Genomic DNA, 15502 nt, shown 5'->3' on the forward strand with positions numbered 1-15502 from the left:
CCTGCTGGAGCACGTGCTACGGGTGGGTGTTGCCATGGTGACCAGTGAGCTGAGATAAGGCGGGGCTTTACCTAGCAAAGACTTATAGATGACCTGGAGCCAGTGGGTTTGGCGACAAATATGTAGCGAGGACCAGCTAACGGCAGCATACAGATCGCAATGATGGGTAGTATATGGGGCTTTGGTGACAAAACGGATGGCACTGTGATAGACTGCATCCAATTTGCTGAGTAGAGTGTTGGAGGCTATTCGGTGGGTATGCTAGTTCTGAACATCACATGCTAATGTAAAAAGCTGGTTTTTGATATAAATATGAACTTGATTGAACAAAACATGCATGTATTGTATAACATAATGTCCTAGGAGTGTCATATGATGAAGATCATCAAAGGTTAGTGCTGCATTTAGCTGTGGTTTTGGTTTTTGTGACATATAGGCTTGCTTTGAAAATGGCTGTGTGATTATTTTTGGCAGGGTAATCTCCTGACATAATCTAATGTTTTGCTTTCTCTGTAAAGCCTTTTTGAAATCGGACAACGTGGTTGGATTAACGAGAGTCATACCTTTCAAATGGTGTAAAATAGTCATATGTTTGAGAAATTGAAGTTATAGCATTTGAGGTATTTGTATTTTGTGCCACGCGATTCCACTGGCTGTTGACTAGAGTGGGACGCTAACGTCCCACTGGCCCAGAGAGGTTAACACAGTGTCCAAAGAAGGGCCAGATGTATACAGAATGGTGTCGTCTGCGTAGAGGTGGATCAAAGAATCACCTGCAGCAAGAGCGGCATCATTGAAATATACAGGAAAAAAAGAGTCGGCCCGAGAATTGAACCCTGTGGCACCCCGGCCGCTGTCCAATCTTTAGGAATCTCAGACGATATGAAAGAGAGGTTGAATAGACTAGTAATAGGGGTTGCGACAATGGCGGCAGATAGTTTTAGAAAGAGAGGGTCCAGAATGTCTAGCCCAGCTGATTTGTAGGGATCCAGATTCTTCAGCTCTTTCAGGACGTCAGCTGTCTGGATTTGGGTAAAGGAGAAACGGGGGGGACTTGGGCCAGTTGCTGCGGGGGGTGCAGAGCTGTTGGCCGGGGTTGGGGTAGCCAGTTGGAAAGCATGGCCAGCCGCAGAGAAATGCTTATTGAAATTCTCTATTATCGTGGATTTATCAGTGGTGACAGTGTTTCCTTGCCTCAGTGCAGTGGGCAGCTGAGAGGAGGTACTCTTATTCTCCATGGACTTTACAGTGTCCCAAAACTTTTTGGAATTAGTGCAGGACGCAAATTTCTGTTTGAAAAAGCTAGGCTTTGCTTTCCTAACTGACTGTGTATATTGGTTCTTGACTTCCCTGAAAAGTTGCATGTCGCGGGGAATATTCTAAGCTAGTGCAGTGCGCCACAGGATATTTTTGTGCTGGTCAAGGGCAGTCAAGTCTGGAGTGAACCAAGGGCTACATCTGTTCTTAGTTCTAAATATTTTGAAAGGGGCATGCTTATTTAAGATGGTGAGGAAGGCATTTTTGAAGAACAACCAGGCATCCTCTACCGACGGGATGAGTTCAATATCCTTCCAGGATACCCGGGCCAGGTCGATTAGAAAGGCCTGCTTGCAGAAGTGTTTTAGGGAGCGTTTGACAGTGATGAGGGGTGGTCGTTTGACCCCGGACCCATAACGGACGCAGGCATTGAGGCAGTGATCGCTGAGATCCTGGTTGAAAACAGCAGAGGTGTATTTAGAGGGCAAGTTGGTCAGGATATGCTTAACACCCCGGCCGTCCCACAATCTAAGCTAGATGCCCTCAAAGAACCTAGCAGGTACAACCCCAAATCCGTAAACATGGGCACCCTCATAGATATCATCCTGACCAACTTGGGTCCGGGGTCAAACGACAAGAGAGGTATTGGCAAGAGAGGTATTGTAGTTGGTGTACTTCGTTTGCTATCTGGGGGAATGGGCCTAGCTCGAGGCTAACTGGTGCTTGCTTCTGGACAAGGGCGTTAGCCACGATAGCCACTCGGTAGCAACTAGCTAGCTGCGATGATCCGGTGTAATGGTCCAGAGCTTGCGGCAGGAATATGTTCAGGGCTGTGCAGATATTATCCGGGCTAAAGCGGCTGGTGTCTGTGCTAAAAACTGCTAGCAGTGGCTAACAATGACTAAATAGCTAGTGGCTAATTAGCTGGCTAGCTTCTGATGGAGGTTCCAGTTATAAGGTCTAAAAAAAATTGCAGATCCGTACCATGTTGGGTGAGGCTGGTTGCAGGAAGGTATATTTAATTCCAAAATTGAAAAAGAGATTGAAATGTATACAGAAAAACTAGGAAAAAAAAGAAAAAAAAGCCCAAAAAGATATATATTTACACGGGACAAAAACAAACACGTCTTGCTGCTACGCCATCTTGGAAAATATGTGATGATGAAGGGGGTGATTGAATACAATATACAACGGGGGTTGGCAACTAGGTTTGGCCTCTAGCCATTTCTTTCCTGAACTTGTAGCTAGTCGGCAGGCCAGAACAGCCTATTTGCAAATAGCCTACTAGCTGCCCAATTTATAGCCCTACACTACACATTTAAAACTTGGTTAGTGGGCTAATCAATTCAATGACAATAACAATAATTTTGATCTGATTACAGTGGTAAAATCATGTTTATTAATAGGCCTACCTACTCTATTAAAGGATATTGAGCTTATCATATTTCTCGGAGGACACATGACTCCACCTTCGCCTATCCTGAGCCCATTGGGGAGTAGCAGCGATGAGACAAGATCAAAAAAAATAATAATAATAACAAATAGCGATCCACACGCGAGTGGTGGCTGCATCAACTAATCTTTTTTGTAATTTATCCAATTATATTCCATTCTCTAATAATATTGTAATTAAGACTTAACCTGTGTGTTTTATACTTTTTATCAAGCTGTTGGTGCTCGCTTCTATTTATGCCAAATCATTTGACCGCTGTAGTTTGAGATTGTTTCATAACATTATTCCTTTACAATTTTCTGTAGCGAATAGAGAAGACCATAATCCATCACATCCCACATTATGTTAATCAAGTCCTCATGTGTGTCATTCAAATGTGTGTTTGGGTCTGGATTGTGAAGGTGTGAAATGTATCAATGAGAGAAAGAAGCCAATCAATCTTAAATTCTCTACGGTTTATGAGCTTACGCTCTTCATGCCATTAAGGAGAAAATAATACCGGCATTAACTTTTGATTCTTTGATTGAATTCAACTGTATCAATGCATTAGAATCATGACTGTCATATGACGGAAAAGTGAAAACAATTCCGATTCAGATTCATGTTTGTCCTACAAGAGGAAACAAAACAATAGGACAGATACCTTTCCTTTCCTACCCTCCCATCCCTGCCCATATGGGGAGTTGTTCATAATAAGTGATTGCCCGTAGGATGAAACTCCTCCAAAAGCGTGCAGTGTGCGTCATTTAATTGTCCGAATTGTCTGACCTGATGGGAGATCAAAGCAGTGGTGGAGTGGGTGGTCTGGGCTGGGGATGATGTGGCGGGCTTTGCACTGTATAGCGTGTTCATTCAGTAGGTGAGGGGGATCCAATCAGGTTATATGCTGTAAAAAAATGTCATAGCAGGCCTATAGGCTACACCAGTGATATGTAGTGTAGCCTACACACTATTTTAATGCAAACCTTCAGAACCTGCTCCCAAACAGCAGAGATGTAAGATTTTATTTTTCGCTGTAGAAGCACTGGTCCTCTTAAATTGTAATTCCAAGTAGCAAAAATATTTTGTGTCATATGACGGTCTGCTCTGCCATTTCTCCCCTTCACACCAGGGCTGCCAAAAATATAGGGTTGCTATAAGACAAATGAGAAAATAATGGGTCTGTGAAAAAAGTATAAAATAGCTCCCCACTACCAATGTAATGTTTATATTTTATGTATTCCTTGAACGTTGACCACAGCCCTTCTGAAAATACATTTAAATCATGTTTTAATTTGATTTTTTCCAACCTGCTCCATGTATTCAATTTCAAATTTGGCTCCCAGTGCAGCTTTACTTCCGGGCTATGACGACGCATCTGGCAGTTCCTTCTCCGTATGTTCCTAGCAGAGGTTGAGTCTTCTAGTAGTTAGCCTCGGTTAGCCTCAGGTATTCGGTGGTGTCCGTTATTTTGCTACACTCATGGTGTGTGGGAGGGATACAACACAGCCCTTTGGTAGGCTAGGAGGAGCTTTCGCAATATTTCATAGACCCTTTAAATTATTTTAGATCCATGAAGCAGCATTAAGAAGTGTCTACAGGTAAGCCTATGGACTGATTTTGGACTGGACAATAGAATTTGCAGGTTGTTCACAGAGAGGGGAGGGAGGGAGGTCGGGAAAGGATGTACAGTACATGAGGTGGAAGGGGCACTCACCTTGTTGCCTGTCCCGGCACAGCAGATGCCAAGGGCCATTGCGGCCCCGCAGCGTACATGGGGGTTGTAGCTCTCTGACAGGAGGGACACCACACTAGGGCACTGCTCTGGGGTCCTGCACACACACAAAGAGAGAGAAAGACTAGGTCTAACACCTCTCAAAGTCTTTATGCATTTTATCTGGGTGTGCTGTATGGGAAAGGGAAAACATTGTGCTTAACCATTTTGCTAGATTGAAATCTTTGGCTTGAATTATAATGGCATGAGTCTAGCGCAGAATGGAGAAAAAAATTATCTCTGCTAAGTATAAATTGTTATTTCTTTGCTGACTTAAGTGAAGACTGAGCAAAGTCAATTAAGACGTACAGCAGGGGCGACGCCAGCCTCTTAACTCGTTCACTATGTCAAAATCCCTTTTAGTCTTACAAAAAGAACAAGCACACTGAAACATTTTAACATCCACCCAACAGTCAAAGTTAATAAAATTATGTTTTTTATTAAATAATAATAAAGAACACCATCATTTAGGTGATTGGATTTTTGCTGAAAACTGTGCCCCATGCCAACTTAGTGTATTTTGGCAGAATATTACTTCAAGTCTAACACCACCAGGGTAATGAAGTGAATATTCTGGCTAACCCATCTTGTGTTTCACATGTAACTGCCAGGGCTTCTTCCCCATCACATTTTCCTGGCTTCCACGGGCCCAACCGTCTCACTATGAGAAGCCTCCTCACATGTTCGTTTTGAACCAAGACTCAAATACCTTTTACAAACTCTCCCAAGTCCAGGCAGCTGTGTCAAGATGGTTTCTTTAAACAATTTACACAAGGTGATTATGGTCGATCCCCCTCCCATCCTAACCCGCTGCCTTCCCTGTTCAGGTTGGGACATTAGAACCCTTACAGGCGTATGGGGTGAGAATATAGAGGTAAGAGCAGTGTGGGGTGTACGGGTGGAGACCAGGGGATGTAGATTTGGGACCCTAACCTCCCGTAACTGCATCTTTACTTAGCACTTAATGTGCCGTTAGGGTAAGGGCCATTTGCAATTAGGCGCTTGAGATGTGAAGTGAATTTAATGGGCTCTGTTCTAAGAGGAATGAAGCGGGACCGGATAAAGAAGGAAAATCTGGGCTACTCGACTCTTGCTGGGACAAGACAGGTAGGTCTTTGAGGACACACATGGCCGACGATCTGCCAAAAACAGTCAGTGGCCAACCATCACATGCGAGCAGTCTCCAACATTCCCAATTCTTCTAAAGTTGCGGATGGCTTTCAACCTTGAACCACTCATAACGTGAGGGAAAATTAAAGTGAAACTTAAAAAATACAAATGTGCTGTCGATTGTAGCCTGTACTGTGTGTTCCAGTGTATCTTTTAGTGAAAATTCCTGCCAATTCCTGACAGCCAAACCTGTCAGCTAAATGAAATGTTTAATGAATCATATTTGGTCACAAAAAAAGGGAGTGCAATAAATTACAACTGGTATGGAATAATACTGCCTGAGAAAGAGACGGATTTCCTCTGAAGTAATGACATAACTGTACAAGTCACTCAAATCAGTATAATGTGTGCTATATTACCAGTGTTGGAAATGTATTACGGTATAGCCTGTTGTAATGTCTTGAATTAGGGAGTCTCTCAGGCACAGACATGGTTGAAACCATAGAGGAGCAAACAGCGTGTTATACAGCCTGCTATGCTGTGAAAGGCGGTTGATAAGACCAACATTGCCTCGGCATGAACAGTGATACCAATCAGATTACCATGTGCCTTCAGATTTCCCAGAAAGGTTCGGTTCCCTGTAATGGTAATTGGGAGTCTATCAGTCAGGTATTAATCGTCATTCACTCAAACGCTAGGCGGTAAACCAATCCTCTATAAAAACAGACTCCTCAGCTTTCTCCAAAAAAACAGGCATCATCGATGACTCCCATGCCACTAACTCACAAAAATTTCACATTTGCCACTCTCTCCCAGAAATGTGACGCTTTGCTGCAATTGAAGAGGTCCTTTGCTTCTCAGAGAAAACAAAACCTTATTGGTTTGATGGAGTGAAGAGCTCAGGAGGAATAAAGGTGGATCCCTGTTGCCGTACACTGAATACAATGTACACATTCATACGGTTGCGCTCCCACTCAGAACATATTTTAGCCTGATTAGACTTTTAAACCGAAATCAACATAGGAGTAGCTCACGAAAACCGTTAGAATCCGTTGATGTTTGTGAGTTGCGCCGTCTTGATTTTACACACAATTAAAAAACTAGCATCTAACCAACCCTAACACAAACAAGCAGGAAAAAAATAGAGTGATTTGACTTCAGCTTTTATCGGAGTAGAATCGGCTCGCTGTAATCAAACGCTAAATGAAACACCTTAGGGTACTCGGAAAGGGTCTGAAACACTGTTTCAGTGTCTATGATAAAGCCCAGAAGGTTCTATGCACATAAATCGATAAACCTCCCAGGGTCATTCATTCAGTCTTCTCCATTAATGCAGTGGTGAATTCCGGCAGCCTAATGTCAACTGGCCTGATTGGATTTAGCATCTCATCTCAACTGGCCAACCAGGGCTTTCATTGATCACAAATGGCAAATCTCTAGAAGATCTGGATTGCCTTTCAATTTCGCCAACAGGGATATGAGATGCTATTCTGGTACATATATGACTACCACTAATCTATTCTTGGATCAACCGCAACTTGTAGAGAGTAGAGCGAGACCTGTGAAGCCAAACACAGGCTTTGTGGATAGGGTCCTCAGGTAGCCTATAAACTCTATTGTATGGCAAAACAAAACATTCCTGCCAGTGCCAAAATTGTCAATGCCACAATTCTCATCCATCAAGCTAATGTTTACAAAATATGAATGAGGGTGTGGTAGAATAACAACTTGCCAATGATCCAATGCTTTCTAAATGTAAGGTTTACGACCATTGTGTGGCAATGCAATGGCTTGAGGTTGAATGTGCTTTGCTACTGCAGATAAATAACTAACATTTAGAACCATTCATAAACAGAGTTAAACGGAATGCTCCAGGAGTTAGCTGTACATTCTGACTGTGAGTGTAAGATATGTCTCTGTGTGCGCGCACACTAGGGTTCAGCGATATTTACGATTGTATCGGATATCGAAGATGATTGACAGCCATCGTCGATGGTGACAACATTGTGATGTAACAGACGATGCACTGTATAACCTATTTCAACTTGACTAGCACCACGCAGTAGAGATGACCTGGTAGCTCAAAGCAGGGCCATGCAAAGTGGCCTATTCCTTTGCAGCCTGCATAACATATCAATAAATATGTTAGAAACAATTTACAAAACGCAAGAGAACAATGTAGACAAAGCTAGGATTTTCACCAAAGCAGTGCAAATTGTCCAGTCAGAAAATGTTTTTTTTTTCTCTCTCAATGTCAGATGATCTGGTCCATATAACCAAACACCATATAGCTGACACTCTATAAAAGCCCCATTCTGTATTTTCTGTCTATTTAATATGAATGGCAATTTTTATGCATGCTGGCTTTCTCCCACCGTGCTACTTCATGATTAAACAATCATTTTAGCCAACGGAGTTCTACGGTCTCTCAGAAGGTTTTAGGTTGTTCCTGAATAACTTAAAAACATGATAGGGCTAAGGTAATAATGAGAGAGGTAGAACAAAAAAATAGCAAGATAGATTTTTTTTACGATTAGTTTGAACAAATCTTACAGTTGAGCAAAGCTTAGTCTATTACAAAATAAATGTATGCATCCCTCCTACTTGCTGTTGAAGAACATACAAAACCGACTAATTAAAATAGCTTATCAAAAGCAATAAAGGGATACTTCGGGATTTTGGCAATGAAGCCCAATGATCTCATGGATACCATTTTTATGTCTCTGTGTGCAGTTTGAAGGAAGTCGCGTAATGACCGCAGGACATTAAGGCTTGTCCGGGGCAAGTAAAAAATAAATAAATTGCTGGACAACTAGAATATAGAAGAAAAAAATATATACAAAATTGCACATAAACATTGAGTAAATTGCCCATATTCCTATAGCTTATTTCAATAAACATATTACATTTACACAAAGCAGAAGACAAAGTAAACAAAGTAGCGAAGAGTCAACAAAGCAGCGCAAAATATCCAGTCAGGAAATAAGTCGTTTTCTTTCTCTCTCTCAAATGATCTGGGCCAATAGCCGAAGTCAATTTTCTCTCCATTTGATATGATGACTGGCCTATTACACTACTCTTTCAATTTAAATCAGGGATGCAAACTGGTGCGGGCCCAAAAAGGTGACACTTTTTTTTTTTTTGCACTGAAACATGCAAAAAATCCCTGCTAGGGGGAAATGCAGGTTTTAACTAATTAAACAACAAAGAATATGATCTACATGATCAGTCTCTGTGTGTGAAATAAGTAGTTCATGTGAACCTAACTCACAGCAAAAAAAAAATGTAAAGAAAGCAATCCAATGTTATTTTCGCCTAGACATTACTAAATGACACTCAAGTCTTGAGAAAAAAAACAATACACTAATATTGCAGTTAGCCATGACAGCCTTTATAATAGAACGCTTGTGACCACACACACATATATCTAAATATTGCACTTGGGGAAAAAACATCTTAAGTAGAAAAAGAATGAAACAAATAGGCATTCCATTTTGCTATTTTATAGTGGCCACTATAGTAGACGTCGATGAAGTGCACAAGGCTACATGTGTGCAAAAATAACATTCACTGAGTAAAACATTTAATAATTCCCCCTCACTCACACAAGTGTTACTGTCAAATTCAACACAACAAAAGCAATATCTTTGGGCTACACTGCACATTATTACATTGTACACTTTCTGCCTGATGTGGACATATGTTCTACAATGTGCCAGCAGAGCATGCATGATACCCTTTGTTGGCATAATTTATCTATTTTAGGCAGAGAGTACACCTGGGATACCCCTCTTTATCCAATGTATTGAAAAAGAGGGAAAGTGTGTGGTGTTCCTTTCACCTCTATAGTGGCATCCAGTTTAAGCCAGGCCCAGCTCCACTTTACTGTTTAACAAGCAATGCCTCATTTTCACCTAATTCTCTCATTCTGAAAAATAACCAAATACTGTTAGGCTGGACAATAGAACGAGTCAAAATTCACCCAAGGCTGGAGATGGCAAAATAACGTTGGCTAAACTGGAACACTAGCCCGAGCCCAAAGCAAATTTATGGAATCAAACGTTCGCAGAGCCTGTTTTGACTGGAGCGACGTTTCGAACTCCATTTCGACTAAATGGCACAAAAAAAATGTATCCCTTTTCATATTACCACTACAATCTGTTCTTACGACGAAACAGAAAAATAACAACTCCTGTAGAAAGTAAACATCCGCACCTCAATGGTGCCAAGTGTGATTACTTCTGCATAACGAGGAAGTGGGAATAAAATGGCAACTTCTGACTAGCGTTTGATGACAACGAGATACACTGCCCAGCCTTACATAATTAGAAAAGAGGAGATTATCATGATTACCCCTTCTCAAAAAACCTACACTCGATCCCTCCGATGTCAAAAACTACAGACCAATATCCCTTCATTCTTTTCTCTCCAAAACTCTTGAGCGTGCCGTCCTTGGCCAGCTCTCTTGCTATCTCTCTCAGATTGACTTTCTTGATCCAAATCAGTCAGGTTTCAAGACTGGTCATTCAACTTCCGCACTGCTAAAGCTAACTCTCTCTCCTCTGCTCTCATCCTTCTAGACCTATCTGCTGCCTTTGATACTGTGAACCATCAGATCCTCCTCTCCACCCTCTCCGAGTTGGGCATCTCCGACGCGGCTCACTCTTGGATTGCGTCCTACCTGACAGGTCGCTCCTACCAGGTGGCGTGGCGAGAATCCGTCTCCGCACCACGTGCTCTCACCACTGGTGTCCCCCAGGGCTCAGTTCTAGGCCCTCTCCTATTCTCGCTATACACCAAGTCACTTGGCTCTGTCATATCCTCACATGGTCTCTCCTATCATTGCTACGCAGACGGCACACAATTCATCTTCTCCTTTCCCCCTTCTGATAACCAGGTGGCGAATCGCATCTCTGCATGTCTGGCAGACATATCAGTGTGGATGACGGATCACCACCTCAAGCTGAACCTCGGCAAGACAGAGCTGCTCTTCCTCCCAGGGAAGGACTGCCCGTTCCATGATCTCGCCATCACGGTCGACAACTCCATTGTGTCCTCCTCCCAGAGTGCTAAGAGCGGCGCAGGTCCTAATCCAGACACTTGTCATCTCCCGTCTGGATTACTGCAACTCGCTGTTGGCGGGGCTTCCTGCCTGTGCTATTAAACCCCTACAACTCATCCAGAACGCCGCAGCCCGTCTGGTGTTCAACCTTCCCAAGTTCTCTCACGTCACCCCGCTCCTCCGCACACTCCACTGGCTTCCAGTTGAAGCTCGCATCTGCTACAAGACCATGGTGCTTGCCTACGGAGCTGTGAGGGGAACGGCACCTCCATAATTTCAGGCTCTGATCAGTCCCTACACCCAAAGAAGGGCACTGCGTTCATCCACCTCTGGCCTGCTCGCCTCCATACCTCTGCGGAAGCACAGTTCCCGCTCAGCCCAGTCATAACGGTTCGCTGCTCTGGCACCCCAATGGTGGAACAAGCTCCCTCACGACGCTAGGACAGCGGAGTCAATCACCACCTTCCGGAGACACCTGAAACTCCACCTTTTTAAGGAATACATGGGATAGGATTAAGTAATCCTTCTAACCCCCCCCCCCCAAAAAAAATATATAGACGTACTATTGTAAAGTGGTTGTTCCACTGGATATCATAAGGTGAATGCACCAATTTCTAAGTCGCTCTGGATAAGAGCGTCTGCTAAATGACGTAAATGTAAATGTAATGTAAAATGGTGTCCGACTTGAAAAACAGCTAAATATACACATCGCAAGATATTTCGGGAAATACACTAGCATGCCTCTCCATAGGAAAACAATGGGGGGAGCTCAGCGTTCCCAGGGCAAAGGTATTTCGGGGCTAGCGTTTGATGACAACGGAATACACTGCCCAGCCTTACATAATTAGAAAGAGGATATTGTCATGTTTAAAATGGTATCCAATTATTTGGCGAAATTGACAGACATACCTATATTTCCCTATAGTAAACAATGGGACGACCTCAGAGTTCCATGAGTACATTTTTGTTATTTACATTTTAATTATAAACAACGTGGACCGATCTCAATTGTCAACCATAGCAAAGCAGGCATTGTGACGTAGAACAATAAGCTGGGAATAGAACGTTCAGAAGGTGAGTTAGTGCCACGGTGCTCAATAGAGCTAAGAGGAGCTGGCAGGGTGAAAAATGCCCTAAAATAAGGACTGTTTTTTCGTGATTACTTCAAAACTATGGCAGGCAGCTGGGACATATAGTAATATTATGAAACTGGGCTCCACGGTGGATGCAATTAATTAGTTTTTAATCAGAAAAAAAAAACATTGTTAAAAATGTCATGTGTCTAGCCTAATACTGTAGAGGGAAAAGATGAGTTCACAGATAGCTCGTTAACTAGTTAACATTTCACACAGATTGCCATGCTCCAGTAAGCAACTAACACGTTATAACTTGAGGAAAGGCAAGGAGTCATATAATGTTACCAGTTAATACTATAGCGAATTGGTTAGGTTACTAAAGTTAGCTCATCTAATGTTGTAACGTTAGCTAGCTAACGTTAGCTGTCTGACTTTATTAGCCAGCTAATTTTCACACCATCAACTCAATTATTTGATCAGTTAAATTGGCTAATGTTGCTCAACAGTTCTCTGTCTAGCAAACGGATCATTCGATCCAGCTAGCAAGATACTTAACAATGCTAACAATACTTGTTCCACCACGCTTTCTCCCTCACCTCAAACGTTCAAAATGCCAGTTGTTTTTCGGTTACAGCTCATGGAGTACGCTTCATCACCTTCTCACCCCCGTCTCAGTGACCAGGCTTCTCACCTACCTCTTAGTTATCGTTTAGGGGACGCGCTGCTGTAAGTTAACTGGTAAACTGCCTTTCAACTCTCCTGCTGTCTTTCCAGAGCGCGTGCTGATGCTGTAACTAGCCAAGCTCTTCTCTCTTCAGTCGCATACTGAATTCTGTTATGTGAATGATTTGGCTGAGCCTTGGATACAACCAGTATTACTCCAAAACGCACATCACTCGTTCGCATACAGCTATTTCATGATCAAACAATGAATGAATCTAACAGAGTTCAGAAAGTTGTTTTTGAATAACCCCAAATCATATGAGAGAGGAAACAATAGCAAGATATAAAAATGAGAAATTTGAACAAACCTTAGATTTGAGCATTGCATTATAAGGCAGAAATTATGCATGCGAGGCCGAAAGAAAATCTCTCCTTGCCGTTGCGAAACAAACGACCAAAATTAGAAATTGAAGTAATTTTTCCCAAAAAATTATTCTAATGGAAGCTTAGGCTATAGCTGAGGAAAATATATGAAAGAAATGATATTTCCTTATTATTCTAGCAATATGCAACCTACCTACAAAGCATATAAACTCAGCAAAAAAAGAAGTCCCTTTGTCAGGACCCTGTCAAAGATGATTCGTAAAAATCCAAATAACTTCACAGATCTTCATTGTAAAGGGTTTAAACACTGTTTCCCATGCTTGTTCAATGAACCATAAACAATTAATGAACATGCACGGTAGGCAATTAAGGTCACAGTTATGAAAACTTAGGACACTAAAGAGGCCTTTCTACTGACTCTGAAAAACACCAAAAGAAAGATGCCCAGGGTCCCTGCTCATCTGCGTGAACGTGCCTTAGGCATGGTGCAAGGAGGCATGAGGACTGAAGATGTGGCCAGGGCAATAATTTGCAATGTCCGTACTGTGAGACGCCTAAGACAGCGCTACAGGGAGACAGGACGGACAGCTGATCATCTTCACAGTGGCAGACCACGTGCTCTTCACTGACAAGTCGTGGTTTTGTCTCACCAGGGGTGATGGTCGGATTTGCGTTTATCGTCGAAGGAATGAGCGTTACACCGAGGCTTGTACTCTGGAGCGGGATCGATTTGTAGGTGGAGGGTCCGTCATGGTCTGCGGCGGTGTGTCACAGCATCATCGGACTGAGCTTGTACAAGGCAGGTGCCTTGGTGGATGAGTGGGCTAGGCTAACATCTCACAGTAAGAACTGGCAAACCTGGTGCAGTCCATGAGGAGGAGATGCACTGCAGTACTTAATGCAGCTGGTGGCCACACCAGATACTGACTGTTACTTTTGATTTTGACCCCCCCCCCCCCCCCCCCTTTGTTCAGGGACACATTATTCCATTTCTGTCTTGTTCAGAACTTGTTCAGTTTATGTCTCAGTTGTTGAATCTTATGTTCATACAAATATTTACACATGTTAAGTTTGCTGAAAATAAACGCAGTTGACAGTGAGAGGACGTTTCTTTTTTTGCTGAGTTTAGTAGCCTAGGCCTAAAGACAGAGCAGGATGAGGCAAAAATGCAAATCAGTTTATAATGATAAAAAAATGCAAATAATTATAATTATCCAGTTTTGAGGACTGCACAATTGCTCTGCAGCCCATGATGATTTACAACCCATCACAAGAAGCACAGCCAGCGAGCCTCGCTGACTGTAACTTGCTCCATCTGCGCGCTTCATCCCACACAGACACAAATATAACCAGATAGGAAATGTGTAGTAGCCTAGGCCTTTGTACCACAGCTCCACCAGAGTGGAATAGGCTATTCATATATTTTGTCACAAGCTAGGTTTCCATCCAATTGGCGACAGATTTTTATGGAAATATTCTAAAATTTACACCAACGATGTGTTTCCATCAAATTTACTTGTTGCAGATAAAAGGCTAAGTACGCGCTGTTGGTTACAGCGCACGTATAGCCTACGTGATGAGATGCTGTTGGCTATAGCGCACATATAGCCTACATGATGAGATTATGACAAAAGAGAGACTTTTTCATAGTCAAACGGCAGCCAAGCATCTATTATAATGTCACCAGAATAAGACCCTCGATATTTAATGGAAATGAACATCAAGCGCATCACCTTGCACTTTCATCACCCTGTGAAGTTCATCCTAATTTATTTAATCTGTAACCTAACAGAAAACATGCTTTCCCAATCAGTGGTAGTGGGTGGCTCACATGGCATCGCATGACTTCAAGTTTACTTCGATATGATGGTTATTATATCAATACTTGAGCATGAAAGCATTTCCACCAACATTTTTCACATAATTAATTTTAGACACAAAAAGATCCCACCGTGTGTAGCGTATTTTGTTTTGAGGAACATTTGGACATTTTACCGAAAAATGTTCTGTTTCCATCAGAACTGTCATTTCATTTTTTTTTTTATCCGACATGTACTTTACTATCATAAAAAGGTTGGATGAAAACCTGGATAGTGTCATGGTTACTCTCCTCCCTCGCCCGTCTATGCGAGTTTGAGCTAGCAGTCTTTTTCTGGGGGGGGGGGGGGATCTTTCAGATCCCTCCTATGTAATTCACCATTTTTTTGTCACCATTTTGAGCGATGGTGTTAAAGTATTATTTTTGGGGTGCCGACTTCAGCTTTCAGACAAGTAAAGAATCTGTCCTACTTGTCCAAAGTGGCAGAAAAGGTTCATGTCAAGCCCTATCAGAGCCATGGTCTTGTGCCTTGCACACAAACAACATAAATAGGCTTAACAAAAATCCATTACTAATATATTTTTTTCTTTTTTCTGACCCGTCTCATCCATCTTTGAAGAGAATGTGGCCATCTTTGAAGAGAATGGGGTCATATCAACATTTCAGGTCATTCTAGAAGAATTCATCCACTTGCACCAGGTCAGAGGCTTTAATATCATTATAGAATAATTGTACAGGCGACACGCTAGCAGATACCCATAAACTTCCAATCATTGCGATAATGCTAATTAGCATTGGCTCACAAAACGACCTCCTACTTCCTTCATACTGGACACAGAGACTTAAAAATGGTATCCACGAGTTCATCGGACTCTGGGGAAGTAGATAAATGGCCTCATTGCCAAAATCCCAAAGTATCCCTTTA

The 15502-nt window shown here is 42.3% G+C and overlaps 1 protein-coding gene across 1 annotated transcript in view; it reads right to left on the reverse strand.

Moving 5' to 3' along the window:
* The window catches only part of LOC106613492 (26S proteasome non-ATPase regulatory subunit 1), a 114252-nt gene that overhangs the window by 46771 nt on the left and 51979 nt on the right, over positions 1–15502 (reverse strand). The window contains exon 17 of the mRNA XM_014215780.3: positions 4407–4521. Within this exon, the coding sequence (XP_014071255.3) occupies positions 4407–4521 (115 nt within the window). The remainder of the gene's footprint in view (positions 1–4406; positions 4522–15502) is intronic.

Source organism: Salmo salar, chromosome 10 (genome assembly GCF_965601325.2).
Source record: "Salmo salar chromosome 10, fSalSal1, whole genome shotgun sequence".
NCBI classification, from domain to species: domain Eukaryota; kingdom Metazoa; phylum Chordata; class Actinopteri; order Salmoniformes; family Salmonidae; genus Salmo; species Salmo salar.